The 24,062-nt window shown below is 36.5% G+C and overlaps 1 protein-coding gene across 7 annotated transcripts in view; it reads left to right on the top strand.

Moving 5' to 3' along the window:
- The window catches only part of IPO11 (importin 11), a 333,704-nt gene that overhangs the window by 279,481 nt on the left and 30,161 nt on the right, over positions 1-24,062 (top strand). For all 7 annotated transcript variants that reach the window (XM_026865717.1, XM_026865716.1, XM_026865713.1 and 4 more), the window contains 8 exons: positions 221-334; positions 4,541-4,656; positions 6,197-6,273; positions 13,412-13,491; positions 14,086-14,166; positions 17,079-17,174; positions 19,531-19,644; positions 20,487-20,608. In XM_026865717.1, the coding sequence (XP_026721518.1) occupies positions 221-334; positions 4,541-4,656; positions 6,197-6,273; positions 13,412-13,491; positions 14,086-14,166; positions 17,079-17,174; positions 19,531-19,644; positions 20,487-20,608 (800 nt within the window). The remainder of the gene's footprint in view (positions 1-220; positions 335-4,540; positions 4,657-6,196; positions 6,274-13,411; positions 13,492-14,085; positions 14,167-17,078; positions 17,175-19,530; positions 19,645-20,486; positions 20,609-24,062) is intronic.

Below are 24,062 nucleotides of genomic sequence, written 5' to 3'. Positions count from 1 at the left end.
ATATGTTCTTTTCAAACCACTGTGCAGTCAGAAGTTACTTCAGTCACAGAGTATGGAATATTGTGTTTCAGGGAGAGGAAAGAGGAGTAAATTAAAGCAAACTATTTTTACCATGACAAAGCAGCTCTTAAAGCAGCCTTTAAATATTTCAGAAATTACTGGGATAAATTGATGGCCTTGTTTCACACATTAAGAAACCAATTTGTTTTCTGAACTTCAGGTACGACCATATGTAGGATGTTTGGTTCAGTATTTACCACTCCTTTGGAAACAGAGTGAGGAACACAATATGCTACGATGTGCCATTCTAACTACCCTAATCCATCTTGTCCAGGTAGGGGGTCAGAATCACATAAATATTGTCAGTATCTCCTACAGTTCGTTCTCAGACATGCCTACATGTTCTGTGTGTATATATGTAGATAAAATTAAGGTACATTTTGGTTTTATAGGCTATTTCTAAATGCTTTTCAGTCTTACAGTAAAGATGGTTCTCTGGTAGTGGAGGTAAGCATGGCAAATGTTAAGAATTTAACTATTTTGTTGCCGGGGACTTCTTCAGTACAAGCAGTTCTCTAGACAGATTTGCTTCTCTTCTGGAGGGTTTTGGTTTTGTAATCTTGGAATTGAGCTTCCTCTAGTGACTATGTTGGAAAAAGCTTGTTCTGGCTTCCTGTATTTCCCAGCCAGCATTAAGATTATTGGTCTCTTCTTAAAATTGTTGTGTATGGTTCAGACTTGATTCTGCAGTGCAGGCACATCTGTTTCCCTCTTACTTTCCACTCAGTTCCCAGGGATGTGGGATTTCTGTTCTGACTGCAAACTTTCTGTGAAGATGAGACATTTTTAAATCATAGGCCAAGATATGGGCTACCACCACAAGTTTCACTTGCCTGTTTTTTTTATATTTGCCTTTTAATTCAGATTAGTGTCAAATGTTTCTTGTTTAATTCATAAATGTTAGGTTTAATGTTGCTCAAGGGTGGTGTTAGGATTGACTAATTGTGGGTCATCATGCTTAGAATTCCAATGCTTTTATTGTTACCACTTTCACCATTATCTTCCTACTACATAACCTCTGATCCCTATTACATCCTTTGGCAATGCTTTCTGCAACACTTTTATATAGCATATGGGAGAAAATACATCATTTCATCCCTTAAATTTCTTAGATTTTCTGATGTTCTCTTCTGCTTTGTTCATATGTTATGAAACAGAGATAATAGGAGCTCTGAGCTGCCTGCTTTGTATGTAATTGATTTGTATCACATCCTGCTACTTGTATTTCAATCTGTTTGTGGGTTTTTTTCTTCTTTTAAGAATTTATCTGCTCATACTGTTCTTTATAGCTATATTTGAATATCTCCTTTTTAAAGTCCTTTATAAAGGAGGTTGGTCAGAACTATGAAAATGTCTGTGAGCCAGGGACTACTATCACCTTCTGTTCCTGACTGACTTATAAGTGCAATTAATAATATTGACAATAGAGGTGAACATAGCAATTCTCAGACCATTGGATCTTTGGATTTTTTTTTTAATATATGTGTGTTGTTTGCTTCCAGATTTTGCTTTATCATATTAATAGCTATGTTGACCAATATTGTATTTAAATGGAAGTTGCTGGTAATCTTTAGTCAGATAAATGAGTTTTGATGGTTTAGAATCACAGAATCATTAATGTTAGAAAAGACCCTTAAGATCATTGTGTCCAGCCCTTGAGCTAGCCCTCTCAAGTCCATCAGTAAACCATGGCCATAAGTGCCTCAGTGTGCAAGGTTTAATCCTTGCCGGGATGAGAGAGCACGTTGCCGTTGCCCCTCCCCCACCTGCGCCGGTTGGGTTGGAAGTTAGACACAGACCCCGGCTAAAATAACAAGAAATTTAATACAACAGAGTGATAGAACGATCTGAATAATAACAGTATCAATGGTAACAACAATAAACAGCAATAACAGTGAACAAGACAAAAGATATACAGAGAAATACCACTAAATGATCAAGGAGCAAAGCCGCCACGTGTATGGCAAAAACCAACACCAGAAGCGAAAGTAAAAAGGCTCCGCCCCTGAACCTGACGTCAGCATGGTATGAATAACCCGGCTGGAGATCCCTTCCTCGTCTCTCTCTGCTGGGGAAAACTGAACCAGGACACTCAACTATATGTCTTTTATCATTTTATACCCATTTTCCTGGGCAGCCTCCTCCAGTGCTTGATAAACCTTTTGGTGAAGGTTTATTTCTTAATACCCAATCTAAATCTCCCCAGCATAACTGGAGGTCATTTCCTCTCTTTCTATTACATGTTACTTGGGAGAAGAGACCAAAACCCACCTCATTACAACCTCCCCTCAGCCTCCTTTTCTCCAGACTAAACAACCCCCATTCCCTCAACTGCTCCTCATAAGACTTCTCTTCTAGTAGCTTCACCAGATTTGTTGCTTTTTAGATGCAGTCCAGTCCCTAAGTGTCTTTCTTGTAGTGAGGGGCCCAAAACTGAGCATGTTAGTGGAGATGCAGCCTCACCAGTGATGAGTACAGAGGCATAATCACTTCCCTAGTCTACCTGGCTGCACTATTTCTGATATAAGACAGGATGTTGTTGGCCTTCTTGGCCACCTGGGCACACTGCTGGCTCATGTTTAGCCTGCTGTCGACCAACACCCCCAGGTCTTTTCCCGTTGGGCAGCTTTCCAGTCACTCTTCCCCCAAGCCTGCCCCAAGCCTTTCATGGGGTGGTTGTGACTCAAGTGCAGGACTCAGCACTGTTGAACCTCATATAATTGGCCTCAGCCCATCGATCCAGCCTGTCCACCTTCCTCTGTAGAGCCTTTCTACCCTCAAGCAGACCAATACTCCTGCCCAGCTTGGTGTCACTTGCAACCTACTGAGGGTGCACTTGATCCCTTATCCAGACCATTGATAAAGATATTAAACAGAGCTGACTCCAGTATGGAGTCCTGGAGAACACCACTTGCAACAGGCTGTTGCTGACTGGATTTAACTCCATTCATCACAGTTCTTTGAGCCTGGCCTCTCAGATCCAGGTGGCAACACCATACTTGGCCTCCACCAGTAGTGATGCCTCAGGGGACCCATGCAGTGTTGAATACACAAACACAATACACACAAAGATGATCAGAATGCTTTTAGTACTTTGGCGTCCCAGTGGGGGTTAAATAATTCCAAGGATTAAATAATCCTTGAACTTGAAATATATAGCAATATCTGTGCTGTTTACAGTAAAAATGCAAACAGAATGTACTGTGTTCCTGAGAAAAGTTTGACAAATAAAATAATACATGGTTATATTGTCTGAAGCATCCTTGCTATTAAGCACTTCTTTAATATGGATGCTCTTTAATATGCCATCCTACCTACTCCAACCCCTACTATATTTAAAAAAAAAAAAATTGTTAGACTTGCAAAGATCAAGAGATGTACTCCTAGGATGTAGGGCACTGTCCATATAGAAATAGACTGTATATGCAGACAATCTTGGAACTTGCAGAAATGCATGACTAAGAAGATAGTATTGTAGAGGTTAACAGTGGAGAAAAAGTGGAAGGGGAATCACTAGACATTTGAAAGTGGAGTTAGTTCAAACAAAGAGAAAATATATTTTCCCAATAAACAAATTATGGAACTTCTTGTTACTGGCCCCTGTGGAGGCCAGAAATATAGGTGAACACAAAGATTAGACAAATTTATGGACGATTCTTTTCCTTTTAAGACTGGTTTGTTTAAATAATTCCACAAAGAAGCCTTAACTTAGAAACATCAAACAGTTTTAAATTTAACACTTTGCAAATACAGTAATTATGCAAAAGCAGCATTCAACTAGCCTCAGTTCTCTTAAATAGTAATATTACAAATTGGGCAATAGTTACCAGTTTAAGAATTCCATTCCTTTTAGGACTAGTTTTAATTTATGATTAGTTTTGACAATAGTTACCTCTTCTTTTTTTAATTTGTTTTTTATTATTAAATGATTACTGAAAAAATTATTTACATTCTCAAGAAGACATCTTAATCTATGGCTCATGGGTCATTTGAAAAATAAATCACTGTGATCATTCTGTGAATCTCTGTGTAGCAATGAAAACAAACCCTTCTGATTCTTAGAATATCTTAAAAGATTTAGTATGTGGTAGGGTCCAAAGAGTAATAACATTTTATTTAGCTGTTAGCCCTTTAGTATTTCGTATTAGAGCTGAGACTTTTCCCAGAGAGAGAATGACTAGTGAATGTTTTTAGGAATGTGTATTGTTTATAATTCTTGTAGACCATTGATAAACTGATTGTTTCCAAAAATCTTATGTAATTTTCTCAAGACATGTTGAGAGAAAGCTCAGGAGTATGACTACTTTGTTGTATGAAATGGATGCAAGCTCAACCTTTGATTTAATTAATGCATGTTTATAATATATAATATTATAGATAATAGAAAGCAGTAACACGGATCTTTTCCAGCACTATTCTTGAAAGGCTTGATTTGAGGTTTTTGAAGTATTTTACATTTTTTTTAAATTTACTTTTATAGGGACTGGGAGCAGACAGCAGAAGTCTCTATCCTTTTCTGCTTCCAGTAATTCAACTAAGTACAGATGTTTCTCAGCCTCCACATGTCTATCTTCTGGAAGATGGTTTAGAGTTGTGGTAAGAATGTTTTTTATCAGTTTCTAATTTAAAAAATGTTATTTTTGTATCCTCAGAAGAAAAAAGTTAAGAAAAAAACTTTGACTGTATTAAGAATTTGGATGTTCTTGTTACCTTACATGGACATCATCTATATCATACATTTTCTGAGAAGAGATGAGGTTAGGAAGTTAATAAAAGAAACACAGTTAAAAATAACTGAGTAGGTAACCTATTTTCAGGCAGTTGATACTGTGATAACGAACATCAAGACAAGAAGTCTAGACTCACTATAATGTGCATGCTAACTAAGTTTGACATGCTTGACTTCAGTAGTGTGATAACCCAGTGGTTCTCAGAACAGGTTGTTGGAAGAGATGATGAGCTTACAAGGATAAAATGTAGAAGTTATTGTTCAGATCTTAAACTATTTGGTGACTGAACATAAAACAAGAAGTGGCACTATGATCAGTTTGCCATGAGCCAAACTTGTTTGTTTTGTGGTGCAGCTGACACTCTAGGAGGAGGAAACTGTTAACCTGGACCAAATTCCCTTTCCTGCAGAATAGGAATATATTGAGTTTCTCTTGAAATAGTGAAGTATTCTTTTGATCTAAATTGTAGATGGGCATTTGAATTACAAATGCTTAACCTACAAATAATCTGTGCTACGTGCAGAAAAACTAAGATTTATAATGCTGTTGATGGTGGGGCAGCAAGTCAAAGTGCAAGACCTCCACAAAATTTGAGGACTTTTTAGTGTATCAGTTCAGAACATTTATATCTTCTTAATAATACTGATCTTGAGGTTGTTATTCTGATGCCTGTGCAGAAGAATGATATTTTAAGATGTCCAAGAGCATCAGAGGAGACTGGATTGAGCTCACAGAGACAGTTGGGACTGTAATGGCTTCTTAAACCAAGAGCAGGAGAAGATACTTTACATAATCAGAAATGTTATTTAAATACAGTAATCCCACATCTAAGACTTAGGAACAAACTGGAATGTGTTGCTGTCATTTTAAGTTGAATTTAATGTATAGATAGTTTTCAAACCTCAGGAATTCTAAATTGTTATAAACAATGCAGACCATATAGTTATACTTTTATGTATGGTAATCGATGCATATTTCAGACCTCAAAAAAAACCCCAAACAACAGAGATTTGAGCTGGGTGGCATCACAGCTGCTCCTTTGAGGTGTAGACACTACATGCATTGTCCTTACACCATGAATATTCCCTCTGCCCATCTTTTTTGAGTTCCCAGGTTGGGTACTTAGCCACTCTCACTGTTCCGTTTTGGAGGTTAAGTTGTCTTTATTAAAATGCAGTAGCATGTTTTTATTTCTTTTTCTTATCTTAGCAAGACCCATGCCTATACAGATGGGTTTGTTGTAAGGAATACTGCTGCACTTGAAATAGGCTTCAAGTAATTATGTAATACATTATTTAAAGACCATATAGATGGTTATTAGAAATTACTAAGTTTTACATCTGTCAAAATGGTTGCTCAGTGTTATTCATGGATCATCTGAAATGCTTTGCTTCATCTGTTTTTAGGTTAGTCACATTGGAGAATAGTCCATGCCTTACACCTGAGCTCCTGAGCATATTTCAGAACATGTCTGCCCTTCTTGGTATGTTTTTTTTTTAATGAATTTCTGGGGGTTTTGCTACTGCTTGTAGTGTTCATGCATTAAGTAATGCTGCTGTGGCTAAAAGAACTAAGGGAGCTTGTAAAATTGTAACTATTAAAAATGAGGAACAGGCTTTTGTTGTTTGACTTTCCCATCTTTTTTTAATATTTATTACCCACTTACCATAGTTCTCTTTTTCAGTAAATTGAAGCTGCTTTGTACCCAAAAGATAAGACAAATTTCAGAGGTTTTTTTAAGTTCCTGAAATTTTACACTAAATGTGCTGAGTTTTAGTGATATTGTCTATATGGAATACTTGCTTGTTCTGCTTACAACCAGAATGATGTTTTCTAGTCTGAAGAATTGAAGCTTCCATTATTAGATTTTCTATTATTCACTTAATAGCAATGTAGCATATTTTCAAACTACCTAAATATGTCTATAAGCGTATTGGTCAAACAGCCCTGAAGTGAAAAGCCTGAGTTGTTGACAAAATCTAAACTTAGTAATGAGGATTAAGTTTCACTGCTTAGGAAATACTGATATTTTCCGGTGCTTGTGCTTTGTTATTAAAGGAAGTATAAAAATTTGGTGGTTTAATTTTATCCTGTAATTATGGTTTTGTTTAATGAAATCTTTAGCTGTCCTTTTGTAGGTTGTGGAGCTAATATAGCAAATACGTTAGTTTTTTAGAGGAATGTGTTTATAAAATTAGAGAAGTTCACTTTCTAATTGACTTGGGTTTGGTACTTATTTTATTCTGACTATAGATCAGTTGAAAGTTACATCATGGGTAGGTGCAAGATGACACCTGTTATTTCTCTGTGTATACTAGATCTCTAATGACAAAACTGCTAAGGAAAGTAGTGTTTTGTAGTGGTTTTGGTATTTAACTCCAGAGCTAGCTTTCAGGTTCCATAGCTGCCACATACTTATTATTTGTCTTCATTCATATCTATACTCCTAACCTTCCTCCTTATTCTTTGTTAGCAGTAGATAATATCTACTACAGGAATCTTGCAGTATATAAATGGTTGTGATTTACATAGTTGTGCTGCTCATATACTTGAGTTAAATTCAGAAATACTTTGTATTTGTGGCTTGTTTACATTTGCTACTGCTATTTTCTCCCCACCCTGTCCTCCCTAGTCTTCATGTGATACTTTCTAGGGTAGGCATGAATATGAATGGAAACCTCAGCATACTCTTCTCAGAAAAGGTAGAGGTATTCAGGAATAACTCTACACTTCTGAGTTTCCTTGTTTTGTGAATACTTTCATTTGGAAAAACAATTATATCCTTGAGTGATTGTTCCTTGTTCTCAAAAATAAAAGCTGTTGTATATGCTGGTAGAGCAAGTAGTACAGTTAAGCTAGGTAGATTTCCCTTAAGGTGAGGTTTCAAACACACTTTTGTCAAATTGTTTTTTTTAATCAGGGATGGGAGTGAGTGGCAAAACCACAGCAGCTAATGAGTAATCATAGACTGATTTCCTCATATAGACTTTTGGTACTACTTTACTTCCTGAGCATTTTTCTGAGAAACTTGTTTTCAGAGTGCTCTCAAATAAGCAAATAACAACCAAAATAAAATTTGTTTTCAACACAATTGACTGGCACTCCACAACCATACAAATGGCAGGTTCAAATGCTCGCGAGAGAACAAAACTATCACCATGTAAGCTCCAAAGGTGTAACAACAACCCAAAATGCTCAGTCACTCACCTAAAAAAATGAGGTGTCTCAACCTCAGGGAATTTCTGAGTGTTCTGAAGGCAGTGTTCTGACTCAAGGGGAGAGTCCTTGACTGCAGCGTGCTACTCCAGGAGGGACCAGCTCCCCAGGGGACTCCATTTATACCTGAGCTGAATCTGATCTGTTGTCAATATCAGCCGTTATTGCCTGAGAGCCTTAGTTACTGTAAAGTCCTGAGAACAAGGGCATGGAAAAAGGAAACCAATGGCTGCTACATTTCAGCAGCCAGGAAGCACCATTTTAATTGGGTAAGTGCACCTGCCACGCAGTTAAAAATTTTGATTGCTGTAGGCCAAAATGGTTTCCTGGTATATGCTTTGTCTGCAGTTCATCAAGTTTATATCAGGAGAATCAAGCTAGACAGCCTTCACGTGACATTGCTGTGGCACTGTGATATTGAAATAGAGCTTGAATCCTGGATTAGTGCTAACCTTATTTTAAAACTTGGTAGTTATAAAACCAGTACAATACTGCCATTCAGTGTCCCTTAGGCAGATACTTGATTCAGTATACTTGAAGAAGGGATGCTTCACTTAAATCCAGTGCAACAGCACAGTTTAAGCTGCAGCCCCTTGCAGAATTAAATGCGTTGATCAGTAATGATGAACTGCACAAGTTAATTAAATAACTATTCAGTGTTAGTTTGGTAATACAGGTTCTCCAGTATACAAGTGGCAGTATTCACCTGAAACTTCTAGCACTTAAGAAGAAACAGTTTCTAGCCTTCTCATCATGGTGACATAGCTGTCAGAACAGGGTGTTTTAACTGGGAAGTCTGCTGGTTTACGTTGTAAAAATGAAAAAATTCATTCAAATTTTGAGATCCTCACATTTAAAGTTTCAAAACTGCCATGTCTTCTGGGTCTTCACGGTCTGAGATATGACAAAATAGAAAATCTTTCTCTGACTGGTTCTTGATGCAGTCTTAAGTTACCAAAGTGCAAGTCAAAGGACAGATATGGTGAAGGGAAATTCTGAGTAGATGGCTACCTTGCTTATGACTTTTGGAGCAGGGTGGAGAACTAGCAATAAGGTGCTCCAGAAAAAGATTTTGTTGAAAATACAGTATAAGAAATATGAACCTCTTGACCTGTAGTTTCTGAATTTATTCTTACTGAATGGAATTACTCTAATATACAGATAATATAACTTTCTGGTGTGTTTTACTACTTCATCACCACTGAAATCCTTCAGAAAAAGTCTCCTATTAGAGGTCAACATGGTTGACCTAGAAGAGCTGAAAGGAAAGGACAGAATTTCATACATAAGATTCTGTACATTAGGGGTATATAGCAGACCCTGTCCTGGTGAAAAGGAGGAAACAGATGTGACAAGAAGTCATCAAACTAGAGATACAGAGAAGATTTTCTATCATCTTCACAGCCAGATTATAGCTTGAAGTCTTGTATAAATGCTTCTACTTAGAGGTATTCATATACAGTAATAGGGGACAAACTTCTGTGGGAATTAAACAGTGTATGTAGATACAGTGCAGCTTTAACTGAATCCAAAGGGACTGTGGAAAATAGTATTGATAACCATGTATAAGAAAGTAGATGGTTTGGTTATGTTTAAGGAGACAATAGGATTGATGGTGTATTATTCAGGTTGATTATTCATTGTGTTGTAGCTTTTGCTTCATGTTAATTGCCTTTGTGGGTCACTTGATTGTGACTGTACACAATATTTTTTTCAGAAAATTCAGGATCTGTGCAGTAATAGGCTGCTGGTTCTGATTCAGGACCCTTAAGAGCTCTTTGAGCATCTAGTATTTTCCATTGGATTTGGGAGATTAGCCTAATCATCAAAGTACAAACTTGATTTATGATTTCCATGTTATAACAGTACATTTTCTTCAGCAAAATGATATAAAACCGAATGAGATGTACTGTGGCCTAAATTATGTCTGGTGCTTTTTCAACTGTGCTATCAATATCACTTAATAGAAAGGTGTTGCAGTGTCTTTTTTTCCAGTTGGTGAATGCATGATTAGATGACCGCACATGAATATATCATTTGTTGCACAATTTTTTTAAAGTGCTCTTAAGATGCTTTCAAAGACTTTGTACTGCAAAAGCACTTGCTTGTCTGTCATGGTTTTCTGACTCACCAGTAATACTTAGAAACCTGAACTTTGAAAGCTTCTATGCTGACTCCTCTTGTGCTTTCTCTGCTGGAGCCAGTTGTCTTATTGACAAGAACATACCTTCGGTTTTCATTGACTTTCATTCCTAACGTAAATTTACAGCCTGGAGAAGTAATCGTTTGCCATTGCTTCTCCTGCATCTTTTAGGAGATTTATTTTAAAACATGCTTATCTGTTGGCACAGAATTCTAATGTGATGCATAAAAAATTGGTTTGAGATTTAGGGGTTTTTAATGATTCGTTTGTTCATACTAGTTTTTCCATTATTGAACATGCCTTTGCCATGGCCATGTCACAGGCCTGTGGCATATATCACCATGGGTATATGTCAGTGCAGTGACATCTCTTTAATTTTTGACAGCTGAAAGGGGAAAAATATAGAAATGTTTTTGATTTTTCTTTTTTAATGACTGAAAGTAATACGTGGTTGTTCCTTCCCAGCTATTTGTTCTGAAAAGAGCTTTTTGTCTCCATTTCAGGATACTACTGCTGTTGGTACTGGATGTCAGAGGAGTTGTACAAATCAGTTAGATTTGCCTTTTAAAGTAATTAATGCTATGCTTAAATAAAGATACAGGAGTAGAATGTTGCATTTGATACGAAGGCTTGATTTCACTTGCATAATTGCCCTTCCTTCAAAGGCTGTAGTGCTATCACTGATGTACAATAATCATTCACAGCATACTTATCATATTTGGTTTTCATATCAGCACTACTGCTAACATTTAAATTCTATAGAAATATAATTGCCCTGTAGAGGGGGTTGCAGTGGCTCTTTAATCCATCTCTTGGTGCAGCAGATTGAATAATGTGGAATGGAGGAATACATTATTTCTCTGAGGATGGATGCATTTCTGCACTAAGACTGCTTAAAATGGCAGCAGAATCTGATACAATTGCAGGTTGGGAATATGGCCGAAGTCAAAACATATCTGTTTCAAGAAGCATCAGGTTTAATGCGTCTGTGCTGTACCTGTAAAGGTAGTGGTAAAAAGCAGGTTGCTGGAACTGGAATAATTCCACTGATTTCCCAAAAAGCTCATATGAGTGTGCATTAATTCAGAAAGAGATATATTTGATTCAGGAAAGCCTGTCAAGAGAATTGATACATAATTGTTTATTTAAAATCAGTTGAATGTGATCTCTTTCTAGAAAAATGCTCTTATTAAGCATTGAGCTTTACTCACAAATGAGTGGCTGAAATTCTGTCAGTTCCATGACATCAGTCTTACCTGTTTTTTCATTCTGGCCTAAAATAACTTGCTACTAGTAATTTTTCTACTCATACTTTATTACTTTTGTATCAGATTCTTGTCACAGAATCACAGAATGGAAAGTTACGGAAAACTTGGTAGCACTTCATGTTTATATGACCATTTTTTTACAATTTGTCTACTGCATCAGTGTCTGAAACTTTAAAAAGGGCTGTATGCAGTAAAATAACTGCAGACCTCTAAGGACAATGCAGTAACTTCAAAAAATATGTAACACTAGTAATAGGCTACTAAAGGTAATTTACAGATGTATTGGAATCTTTTGATAAGGATATTGGATGGAAAAGTGAAAAATCATCTCTTTTCAAGTCAAGATATGTAAATATTCAAAATAAGTGATAACAAGACATGACCAGTCCAAGCACCGAGTTATGAAAGTAGTCATGCATTCAAAGCTGTTCAGTGGCCATGCCAAATAACAGGAACATTAATGTTCTTTCCAATGGGAGGGAAGAGAAGAGAAACTGCTAAAACTCTGCAAAATGTTTCAGATCTTTTAATGGAAAGCCAGCCATAGTTTATCATATGACATCTTTTGTGGAAGTTTTTCTATATAAGCATCACTTATAGCCACATCTTCATACAGGCTGTATTCATGTGTTGGTTTAAGCCCTGCTGGGACCGGAGACCACGTTGCCATTGCCCCTCCCCCACCCTCAGCTGGTTGGGCTGGAAGTGAGGCACAAACCCAGGTTAAAATAAGGAGAAATTTAGTACAACAGTGTGATAAATAACAACCTGAACAACAACAGCAGCAATGATAACAATAAACAGCAATAACAGTGAACAAGACAAAAGGTATACAGAGAAATACCGCAATGGTTACAGACCACTCGCTCGCGTGCTCCCCTTCACCAAAGCCACCAAGGAAAAAGGTTCCCGCGCTCCTGCGCCAGGACCTGATGTCAGCATGGTATGAATAACCCGGCTGGAGATCCCTTCCCCCTTCTCTGCTGGGGAAACTTAACCCTATCTTGGCTGAACCAGGACAATTCATCTAAGCCACATAAGACATAACAAGTCTTGGCCAGGCGCTGCTGTTAGTTTAAGCTGGTAAGAAACTTTATTTAAAAGTTATATAAAAGTATTTTCCTGTTGGCTCTCCAAGATTATTTTATTGGAATATTAATTAAGCATGGTGGAGCAGAAGTCCACTTACTTTACCAAGAATAATCTGTCTCCTAAACTGGTTTTAAGAAAATTTAGCAAGCCCTTTGAGGTTTTTTTCAGTTTTCTGTTTTGTTTTCAGACAAGGAGGGCTGTTTGCTTTCTGGGCTAGTATCAGGCTCCATGTGAAACTTTGAAACTTTTTGTTTTGGTATGAATTGTGTTTGTAGATGTTCTGGGGTGATTTTTTTTTAAAGATAGTCTTACAGGTGCTGCCTGAGGACATATTTTTTTTTCTCTTCAAACTGCTGCTGTACACCATCTTCTGTGTAATTGTGTCTCTTAAATGGATATGCTTTCCTTACTGAAATGCTCAAGGTATGGCCTAAAGCTGTGTGTTTCATTCTAAAGTCTCAGTGCCATTTGTGGCATCTGGGTCAGAAGAGCAGATCTGAAATCTTCGTTTCACTCCTTCTACTCAGCCTTTACTGACTCAAATGTGAGACATAATTTATCCGTAATTGCAGGTCTCTTAAGTACATGTTTCATTTGTTCCATCTTTATCTTAACCCACTATCACATCCAAAACATGATTTTTTTTTTTAATCAGCATTGGCTTTTGAGGTCACAGGATTTCTTGTCCTTCCATTTGAGAACATGAGAGCTGTTATCCCTCTCTTGTCATTTGTTTCTGTCAGGGAAACAGAAGCTGAATGGTACTGAATCGAAGATATCTTTTTTTTCCTGTTTGTAGGCATCTGTCACTTAAAAGCTGTGTGAAGAAAAAGACTGGTAGAAGTGAGTCTTTTACTTCAGTTTGGTCATGAGATTCTGAATTGTGATTTCCTTTTTTCCAGAGCTGAGTTCAGAAAACTTCACAAATTGCTTTAAGATCATCAATGCTTATATTTTCCTATCATCATCTGAATTTTTACAGGTATGTTACCATTATGTAAAGAATCATATTAACATCTTAGTTGCCTAATGTCAAACTACTTTCATGTTGGAAGAAACCATACACACAAAGATTTATACTCTTATTTATGTGTATACAAGTATATTTTTCTAATGTTAGCTCTTTACGGCACATGGTGGAAACTCAGTCAAATCAGATTTGAGAAAGATTATTATTTAGAATTAATGTTTAGTGGATGGATTTAGTACTTTGATACCTGTAAAGTTCCTATGTGTAGTAATAGGTATTGTAGTTATCCTACCAGATTAAAATTATGATCATAAATTCTAGCAAGAATTGAACTGGAGATATTGTGCCTTGTTCTCACACCCTCATGAGAAAATTCATTGAGATTGATTGTTTAAAAAAACAGCAGTATTTAAAAAAACCCCAAACAAACGAATTACTTAGATTAGATTTTAAATAGTTAAGGAAAGATGAGCATTTTAACAAACACAGTCTTTGAAGACAAGTTGGGTCTTTGGACATAAATAATCCCTGATGTGTTGAGTTTTGAAATATATGCATAGATACAAAATATATTTGCATAATACCTTCTTTTTCATTTAATTACAGATGTATGCTGCTGATTTATGCCAGTCATTTTGTGAAGTTTTGAAGGACACAACTACTGATGGCCAAGTTCAAGTTTTAAAGGTAGAGTGTAATAAAAATAATACCCAGATATTCAGCTCTGTACATCTGTTATTCTTGCTAGTGTGTCGGGTTAGAGTAATTATTTTCAAGTATGATGAATGTAGAACATGTAGAAGAAGAAAACTTACTTAGCACACATTGATATTAGAGACAGTGGTGTTTTAAACTACATATTTAAAGTGTGTGTGCATGTATAGAGAGTGTGTATATACACATGTATTTTTTAAAACAGCCAGATGGCTAATCACTGTATTGTGAAGATAATGTTATGTATAGAAAATCTTGAGAGCATTGAGTTGCAAAACAAGAGGTTTGGGTCAAAGTAATCTGATTTCATCTTTGGCTATCTGTGGACTCATGGAAGGTGTAGAAAGCTTATCAAAATTTTTTTTCTCATTGAATTTTAGAATGGAGAAGAGCACCACAGAATATACTTACACTTTCATCTACAAAATAAAAGGCCAAAATCAGTCTGATTAATGAGTTTTAAGAGCTGTACTTATTCAGTTTTCAGCTTGGTTCAGAATTCAGAAAAAACCCACATTATTTGGACAAAAATGCAACATCAAGAAATTATTCAACCCTAAAGTTAAAATCATACTTGTATATTAATAATCTGGGCTCATTTTGAGTCTTTCTAATCAAAATGTATAAAGGTAACTATCTAATTGCTGTACCTAGTCATCCAAATCTGAGTTTTGTCTGTACCCTCTCAACCAGTAGTGATCTCTTTGCCAATACAAACAACAATATTATAGCTACTAATTTTTTAATATACATTTTCTTTTTCAGTATTCAATATCAGTAAGAAAAATAATCAGACAGTTCAATTTTTAACTGCACATTTGAAAAAGTGGCAAGATAAGAGTTAAATAATAAGTCTGCATACATGTGTATTATTATAAAAACTGTTTAGTTTATTTCATGATTAAATGGGCACCAAAAGGTGAAGACTCACCTTTTTCTTCATTTCTGTATGACTGCTAGGACTTAATAGATCTAGTGCCATGCTTTTCCAGTCTTTATTGAATGTTGGATGTATGTGCGCTCTACCACATCCTTTGTGTAGCATACCTGCATTTGTACAACAGTTTGCTTTTGCCATAAGTTGCTATTGTAATGGCAACAACTGTTACAGGTTTTTGGAAGTACTAAAAAACCCTTTTTTTTGGACAAACTTCAAATGTTACTATGAAAGATATGAAATTCATAAGCTTTTGAAATATTAAACATGATACTTTAAATGTACCTTTTGAAGAATTTCAGGAAATAAAGTTGGAGTATGCAGTGAAAGATAGTTGAGTAGTAACTAGTTTATTACTCCTTTGTTTCCAGTGGCTTCAGTAACTGGGAACTGTGTTTCTTATAAAAACATGGGCTTGAATTCAGTTCATTAATAATTCAATGGAGGGGAAAAAAATTAGATCCCACCTACCTCTGCTTGCAGAATTCCAGGACAGAAAACAACAGAAGTTCTTGTAGTTGCTGCTGAAAGGAGCCTAAGGACTCTAGTTTTGGAATTTAAAAAGTCAATTTCTCTCTATCAATATTATTATTTGGAGCCTATAGTTGTGTAAATGTTTGATGCAGCAGCTTTGAACCAGATCTCTAAAATGGAATGCTGCTGCTAATATGGTATGGCATCTACTTGGGTCCCAATGTGGCCTTGCATTATCTGTAAGGTTTGTGCAGTATACTTTGAACACCTTCCTAGTATGCCTACTTGCTTCCAGAGGGATGACTGAGTTATCCAGGTAAGTATTTTTACTAAAAGCAAAATGTTTTGTCAGGTGTCACTATGCTGACTTGTTAACAATATACCCTTAAGATAAATACTGGAAACAGAAACACCTGGAGAGTTCTCTGAAATATTTTCCTACAGACAGCTTTAGTTGGATTGAAAAAAGACATTAGAACAATAAATAAACAGATGAGGTTGAAAAATGCTAATTGGGACTGGTAAGATGATTTATCACAAGATTGCGGAGGCTTGATTTGACTTGATTTTCTGATTATCCAAGACAGACAATAAAAGTTTGAAAAGACTCTGCACAAGGAGCAAATTAGTTAGCCAAAACTTTCAATACCCAGGAAAATGAGTGAGAGGAAAGTTCTGTTCATTTCCATATAACAGTATATTAAAGGTTTAAATTTGAGAGGCGTTGAAAGGGGTCAACTGCTTAACATCTCTCTTAAGGCAAGAAATACAGGGCATTAAATGAAGCTAGTAGAGACAAAGTTCAAAAAGAAAAAAAGATTTAGAGGAGACTGGACAAGAGCACAGAAGAGTAGGTCCTTGTGGAAGTCCCTCTGAGATGAAAGCTAGATGGAGACTGAGAAGACTCTTTAATAGATGTACCTTTATGGTACCTTTATATGCTGAATATCTATCAGCATGTAGATGTGTGGTCTCTGCCTTTACACCTAAGAGTGAACAGGCATCAGTCCATTATTCTCACAGTCTCTTCCCTTCTTCATCTTGGTATAAGGGGAGACCCCAAACAGCTGGCTGAAAGAAAACCTGAAGAACACGGGGGAAAAAAAACCAAACTTCTGAGAACAGCCTTAAACTGCTGGTACTCCTCCCTGCCAAACCACCTCATCAAACTGCTTTTTCTGGAGCCTTATCAAGGTCCTTCCTTCAACCCACCTTACCAGCTTTGCCAGGGTGAGGAGGTGCTTGACTAATTGGGTTTTACTTGGCATGTCAGTTTTCATCAGGTTAGTTATGCAGATCAGGTTTGCAGAGTGCTTCATTAAACTATACTTTCAGCAGTCCTGGGGTTTGCTGATATTTAATGGTAAATGTCCTGTCAGGACTTTTTAAATAGATCAGTATATGTAGTTTTAAAGCTTCAGTTAAGATTTGTAAATGTACTTTACTAATTGTCTAATTTGTTTTTGTTCTTAAGGTTGTGGAAAATGTCCTAAAAGTGAACCCTGTTTTAGGTCCTCAAATGTTTCAACCGCTTCTGCCATCGATAGTCAGGGGGATTATAGATGGGGAGGTAAGAGTTACTTAACTACTCTCTACTTTTCCTCTTGAACAGGAAAGTACCTTCTGTTATCTGGCCCAGCTTTTTCATGTCGATGTTGCATTTTCTCTTGTTTTAAGAGCATCTGGTAGATCTTTGACAGCTGTTTTAAGAGTCTGTAAAGGTAACATAATGCAAGAGTTAAAGCAAGATATCTATCACTTATTTTGTCATCTGTTTATTTTAATAAAATAATGTTGATATGCTGTTCCTTCACTATTAATGCTAATAAGGTGCTGACTGTGTTTAGTTAGATCCTTTGTAGGTATTGAAGATTTTTGCTGGGGTTTTTTAAAGATGTTTAAACTACTGCTTTTTAAGTGTATCTGCTCCAGAGAACAAACTGGACTAGAAGACTGATTTGACCTTCTTTTTCTAATTGACATATCTAATAAGAAGACCTGATGGATGTCAGACTGTTTTGTCTGAGATAGCCTTAAGATTTTGCTTGCTTAGATGCCTTTCTCTTTGCCTTCAGCAAATTTCCATGTTGGCTAAAAAGGAGTAATATCCAATACGCTTCAACTGTGTTCAACCTTGCAGTACTGGCAGAAGGGTTAAAAACCCACACTATAATCAGCAGCATCAGTGGGTAGAATTCTCTATGTTTTTGACTTTTTTGCTCAAAACATCTGCTTTTTCCAGTGTTGAAGACTTTCAGATGTCAATGTTTGGTTCCCACTGAGTTAAATATTTCCAAGATTAAGCCAAGTAATATTATTTAGTACCTTTTGCTGTACGGAACACAAAGACACTTTAAACAGTCTGCAGTTGTTACAAAACTAGAAAGTGGATTATTAAAGTGTCTTCTGATGTAAGACTGTAATAAAGTCATTGCTTCCAATTCAAAAAAGTATTAATCTGGATTAATGTTTTCAGGTAAATGTTTGCCTTATTTCAAGTACAAAATGCTTACTGTTACGTTGTTAGATTCTGGATTTAATACAAAGAAATCTGTGTCTTCTAAAATTAAAAGTAATAACAAAAGACAATAAACCTAATGAGTTTATGTCCTAGGTTCAGCTAGGATTGGGTTAATTTTCACATGAAGCTGGGAGGGGTCACAGGCAGGACTGGTGATACAAACTAGCCAAGGGATATTGACACCATGTTGACATCATGCTCAGTATCTAACTAGTGAAGCTGGCCAGGAATGGGAGGTAATAGTGGCTCTGAAAGGGGTTGAGTGTGGGGTATAGAGTGGTGAGCTGTTGCATTGTGCATCACTTGCATTATATATTGGTTTTATTAGTATTGTTATTATTTTCTGTTCTTCTTGTGTTGTTCTATTAAACTGTCCTTATCTCAACCCACAAGGTTTTGCTTTTTTTCTTCCAATTCTTCTCCCATCCCATGGAGCAGGGGGGCAGCAGGGAGAGACAGTGGCTGCGTGGTGCTTTGTTGCCAGCTGGGCCTAAACCATGACAGCTTATCCGGTTAATTTTGACACTGTTGCCTACTAGTTCTTGGCAAATACTAGTTATAGGCCTCCAGCATAAGACAGACATGGACCTGCTCAAGCAGGACCAGAGGAAGCCATGAGGATGATGGGGGGGCTGGTGCACCTCCCTTACTAGGACGGGCTGAGAGAGTTGGAGTTGTTCAGCCTGGAGAAGAGAAGGCTTCGGGAAGGCCTTACAGTGGCTTCCAGTACTTAAAGGGGCTACAGGAAAGGAGGGGAGGGGGACTCTATCAGGAAGTGTAGTGATAGGATGAGAGGTAATGGTTTTACCCTAAAAGAAGGTAGATTCAGATTAGATATGAGGAAGAAATTCTTCACTGTGAGCGTGGTGGGACACTTCACACAGATGTGGCTGCCCCGTCCCTGGAAGTGTTCAAAGCCAGGTTGGATGGGGCTTTGAGCAACCTGGTGTAGTGGAAGCAGGGGGTTGGAACTAGATGATGTTTAAGGTCCCTTCCAACCCATTCTGATTCTGTGATTCTACAGATTCTTTTATTACAGCTTCTCTCAGTGAAATATTACAGCTTCTCTCAGTGAAATTACAGTATTACAGCTTCTCTCAGTGAAATAAGTAACAACTACTTTAGAAATACTAAGCCCTTCTTAATGTTACTAAAATTGTAAAGAGTAATTTTGAACCACAATCAACTTTAAAAGAAATTTTTGAAAAGGAAAAGAATTGAGATACTCTGGTAATGATTGCTTGCTCAGTTTTGTCTTCTTACAGGCTTTTAAGTTACAATTTGTAATCTCAAACTTATTAAAATACATCAATACATGAAAGTATTTTCCATGTATTTCTGCTCTTAACGTTAAGTATTGTTCTCTTAATTGAACTAAGTTGCTTTTGGTTTACTTTTGTTTCAGAGATATCCAGTTGTGATGTCTACTTATCTGGGGATAATGGGTCGAATTCTACTACAAAATGCAAAGTTTTTTTCATTACTTTTGAATCAGATGGCATGTGAATTCGGTCAAGAGGTAAGGATTTTTTTCTTGGTATTTCAGCTGGATTGCATGTGAAAGTTTTGCATTCTTTTGACCTGAAGGAACTTCTCCCTCTGTTTTCCATTCTTGTTCCTTCCTAGTCCACTATGTAAAGGGTCCCTTTCTCCCTCTTTGGTCTTTCCCCTGAACATCCTGTAAGAAGTTTTGCATGTTCTCATAATTACCTTAAAATATCTCATTAAAAGTTTCTAAATTGTCTTCTGCTGCATCCCATAATAAGCCACATAAACCCCTTTAGTTTGCATGGTATTGCAGGGTGAGGATTTCTTTCCTTGTGCTGTCTTGATGGGTCTTGCAGCAGGGATAATGGTCTAATCATTCTCTGTTGAGTTTCTAGGAGTATCGGGTTCAGTGTGCTCCAGTTACACTGATGTGGTTACTGAGATTCTTTTGCTAGAAGTATTCTTCTATGTCTTTAAGTGAAATTTAGTAATTAGTAATTTAGTGTAATAATACAGTATTCAAACAGATAAAGACAAGGGTTTGGTTTTATTTTTTTCGTTTGTCACCAGTAAAGGTAAAGAATAAGTTCACATGTTTTGTATGGATTAGATTCTAATGGGAAAACTAAGCAATTTATGGTTCTGAATGTGCTCTGTCTATGAATTAAATGCATTTACAATTAATGGTTCTGGGGCTTCAGGGCCTGGAAGAACTTTCATAGAAAATTTTGAAAATACCTGTTGCTTGCTACTTCTGTCAGGTATACATAACTGTATGGTGTCTTTCAGTTGGTAGAAAATGTAAAATAAATTATTTTCTAAATATGCTGAAGTACTCGTATATGAAAAGGAACATTGTGTTACCCATTGCAGTTGGACCAAATTCTTGGTAACGTGATTGAAATGTGGGTTGATCGGATGGATAACATCACTCAACCAGAAAGAAGAAAACTTTCTGCGTTGGCATTGCTTTCACTTCTGCCATCATTGAATAGGTAAGCAAGTGTACAATGAACTAAGTAAGAATACTTCAAAGGCCCCTAAGATGTTTTTAAAAGTATTTCATGATTTGGCAGATAAATATTCCAATGTAAGTAGTTTTATTGCCTCTTTTTTTTTTCCAAGAGAAACTTAAAAAGGTAGAATTTTCATGATACGTTATATTACCTTTATTTGGTTTCATAGCAATATAGTAACCTTTCTTGTATTTCATGGAAAATGTCATTTAGTAAAAGTGAGGAAAGAGCACTACAAATTTTATTGCCCATTCTCATATTAATATTGAACTAACTGCTTCTCTTATCTGTGATTAAGTAGTTGCTTTAGTTGGCATGTCAGCATTTTGGTGTCCCTTCCAAGGAACAATGTTTTTTCAGTTTTCTTTCCTGTCATAGGTAGATCTGAACTTTCGTCCTGGTTTTCCCCTTTATGACATTAAATGGAAGAGTTGCTCTGAAAGACTGTGAAACCATTTTTGCACTGTAAATTTCTCTAACAAGCAGCTTTTACTGTTTTCCATTCTCTAGCCATCATCATTGTGGAATATACATGTAAAATGAAAGTTTTTAGTGAAAATGCTGAATAGTGTTACACTGGTTTTTAAATTATCACTACTTGAATTCATGTGTAACATGTTTAGGTGAGAGTTTAGTCCATACTTACCTTCAGGTTATTTTTGTCTGTTTGAAAGTCAGGAAGACAAGATTGCATGAGTTTACATTTAGTCTGCCAGATTTCAAAGTCTTAGGTATTGCCTAATGGGAATTTAGATGTTGCTCATAAATTCTAAAGCTATGTTAGTATCTGTAAAGCTGTAGAATATATAGTCATGACCTAAAAATGAGGGAGCTCTTACGTGTAAAACTTAACAGAGCTTCATTGCTTTTAATGTGCACAGAAGCTTTCCTTTTTTTTGTCCCAGATCATCAGGACAAACACCTAGTCAAAGGTAAAGGAAGCAGGTGCTTTATGAGGAAGCTTTTGTTTTTTTTAGTAAATGTAACAATGTTATATTACTTATGACTATATTACAAATGTTCTTAAAGAGGTGTTACCTAAAAGTTAAGGTGCTAAACTACCTGTCTGTCTTCCAGCTAAGTTTCCTTTAAAGAGAGGAAGGAAAAAAGAAATTGCTTTAGGTAACTGTGTTATTTAGAACTACCTTCAACTGCTCCAGATTCTCTGCTCTAAAAGTCAATTATTTCTGGCAGTCCTTAACATAATAAAACCTTCTGCAAATGACAGCTTTATTTTTCAGATACTAAAATCATTTAAGAAAACTGCTTCTCAAATAAAAAGCCTCTCTTTAGTGGACATATTTATGTCAAAGCCATGAATATTTTAGTATATGACTGATAGTTTGAAAGGGCCAAGCATACCTTCAGACAGAACGTGTGAAATTGATTCTTTCAAGTGATCCTTCTACTATCAAACAATGTGAGTTGCTCTGTGTTTCATAGGGATTATATTACATATGCCTGCTGCATCTCACTTCTGAAACTTGTCATAAAAATTTTTCAGAAGCAGGCTTCTTGTGCAAGTCCACTTGCAAAGTTTAAACAAAATTATTTTAAATATAAACAGTATTTAAAATATTTGGATTCATGTAAATTTTTTCAAGAAAAGCTTAAGTAGTTTTTCCTGTTGGAGTACCTCACTAACCAGGTTTCTGATTAGAAATTACTTGGGACATCAAATGCCAGTTCAAGGTTTATCAACTGCAGAGACAGAACAGAATTTTGTCTCCTGAGATGGGCTTGTTTGGGAAGGCCAAAGTGAGCATGAAGTTCTACCCTTGGCTTGGTTCTGAATGACAGTCAGAGATGGTACCAGTGGCAAACTCAGATTCTGGTATAAGGAAAACAGGCCTCTGCACTGTGTCTAGCACTTCCTGAGAATTTTGCTCATTTTGTGGGTTGCTTCCTCTATAGCTGGAGGAAAATGTGCATCAGGTTATTTTAGAGAGGAAAGGGAGGGAATAGACAAAAGTCAGGGGAAAAAGGAAGACAGCATGTATTATCACTCAGCTCAAAATTGCTTTATGGATAAAATGTTGAGGAAATTATTAAGTAGTTACCTTTTTTATTCTCCCTTTAAACTCTATAGTATTATTTCATTGCTTTTAGGAACTTTTCTAGTTAGTGGCCATGTTTATAACTATACATATGCGGACTTGGGACTTTCTGCTTTTTAGCGGAAGCAGAAGTTTACATCATCTTTCATTTAAAACCAGTATGGCAAAAATAATTCCCTTTGTAAAATATAGCACCTTTGCCAGTGTCACAAGTGAAGGATTTTAGAGCAGGTAAGATGGGAATTGCTGCAGAGCAGTTGTAGTTCACAGTGGATCTCAGGCCAGTTAGTTGGACTAAGCAGTTTATAAAGTGGCTGTTTATTAGCCATGTTATAGCTTTCTTATCTAGGCAGTGTCATTCAGAGGTTCATGCAATGACATGTCTAGTACCAATAGTTCCATTGCATTGTCATGTATGCATATAGTCCTTCGATCCAGCATCCTGTTTATCTTTCTACACACAGCTGCGCATTGTGTTGGTCTTTAGATGTTCATGTTAAAAAAAAGAACAACCAACTGCTTCTTTGCTGATTAGTGTGTTGTAGTACCTTTTCACTTAGCAGTGATTTCCTGGCATTACTTTGGGGTTTTACATAAATGCTACCTAATTATCTGCATTTGCTATCTGACCATTCAATGTTAATGGTTTTTGTCTGATATATGCATCCATATTTTCCACATTTTTGTACTCTTGTACCTGTTTGCCACTCCTACCTATCCATGTACATTTTCATTTATTTATTAAAAGCTCTTTGTACTTCATAAAATAAATCAAAGGCCTTTGTCTTTAAACTGATGTATATAACAGTAGGGTCCAGTAACAAGATTTAGGCAGTAAGGATAACTTACAGAGTAATGTCTCCAGTTTCAGCACATAAGGGAAGTATGCATGGACACACTAGCTAAAACAGGCTTTTTGAAAAACACTAAAGGATTTGAAGTTTGGTGGAGGAGTGATCTAGGGTGTGAGACATGAGAGGTGATGGCAACCTGGATGAGTACATTCACAAATGTCATAATTTCCTAGTCTAGTTAGTCATATTCCTGTGTGTCTGCAGTCTTAAAGGCTTGTTTGTGAACCTACAGCTTCAAGATTACTCTTGTAGTACAGTACAGTACAGTAGAGGTAGTTGGATTTTATTAGATGTGCCCTTGGTCGCCAAGATAGAACCTAGCGAACATGGTCAGGAGCAGCAGCCTAAGTTTTCTTTAGGCCATCATGGAAAGGATGTGGTACCCTCCTACTATCTCAGGTTCTATATTTTGAGGCACACATCTTCAGCATTCTTTGTATTTCCTGACACCAAGGTGGCTAAAATCTCCCCCTTCTTGTACCTATATATATATATATATATATATATATGTGCTGTCTCTTA

The sequence above is a fragment of the Athene cunicularia genome, assembly GCF_003259725.1.
Source record: "Athene cunicularia isolate RWA chromosome Z unlocalized genomic scaffold, athCun1 chrZ_part1, whole genome shotgun sequence".
In the NCBI taxonomy this organism is placed as follows: Eukaryota; Metazoa; Chordata; class Aves; order Strigiformes; family Strigidae; genus Athene; species Athene cunicularia.
Note: the sequence above shows the minus strand (reverse complement) of the source record. Positions and strands in the feature narration are given on the sequence as shown.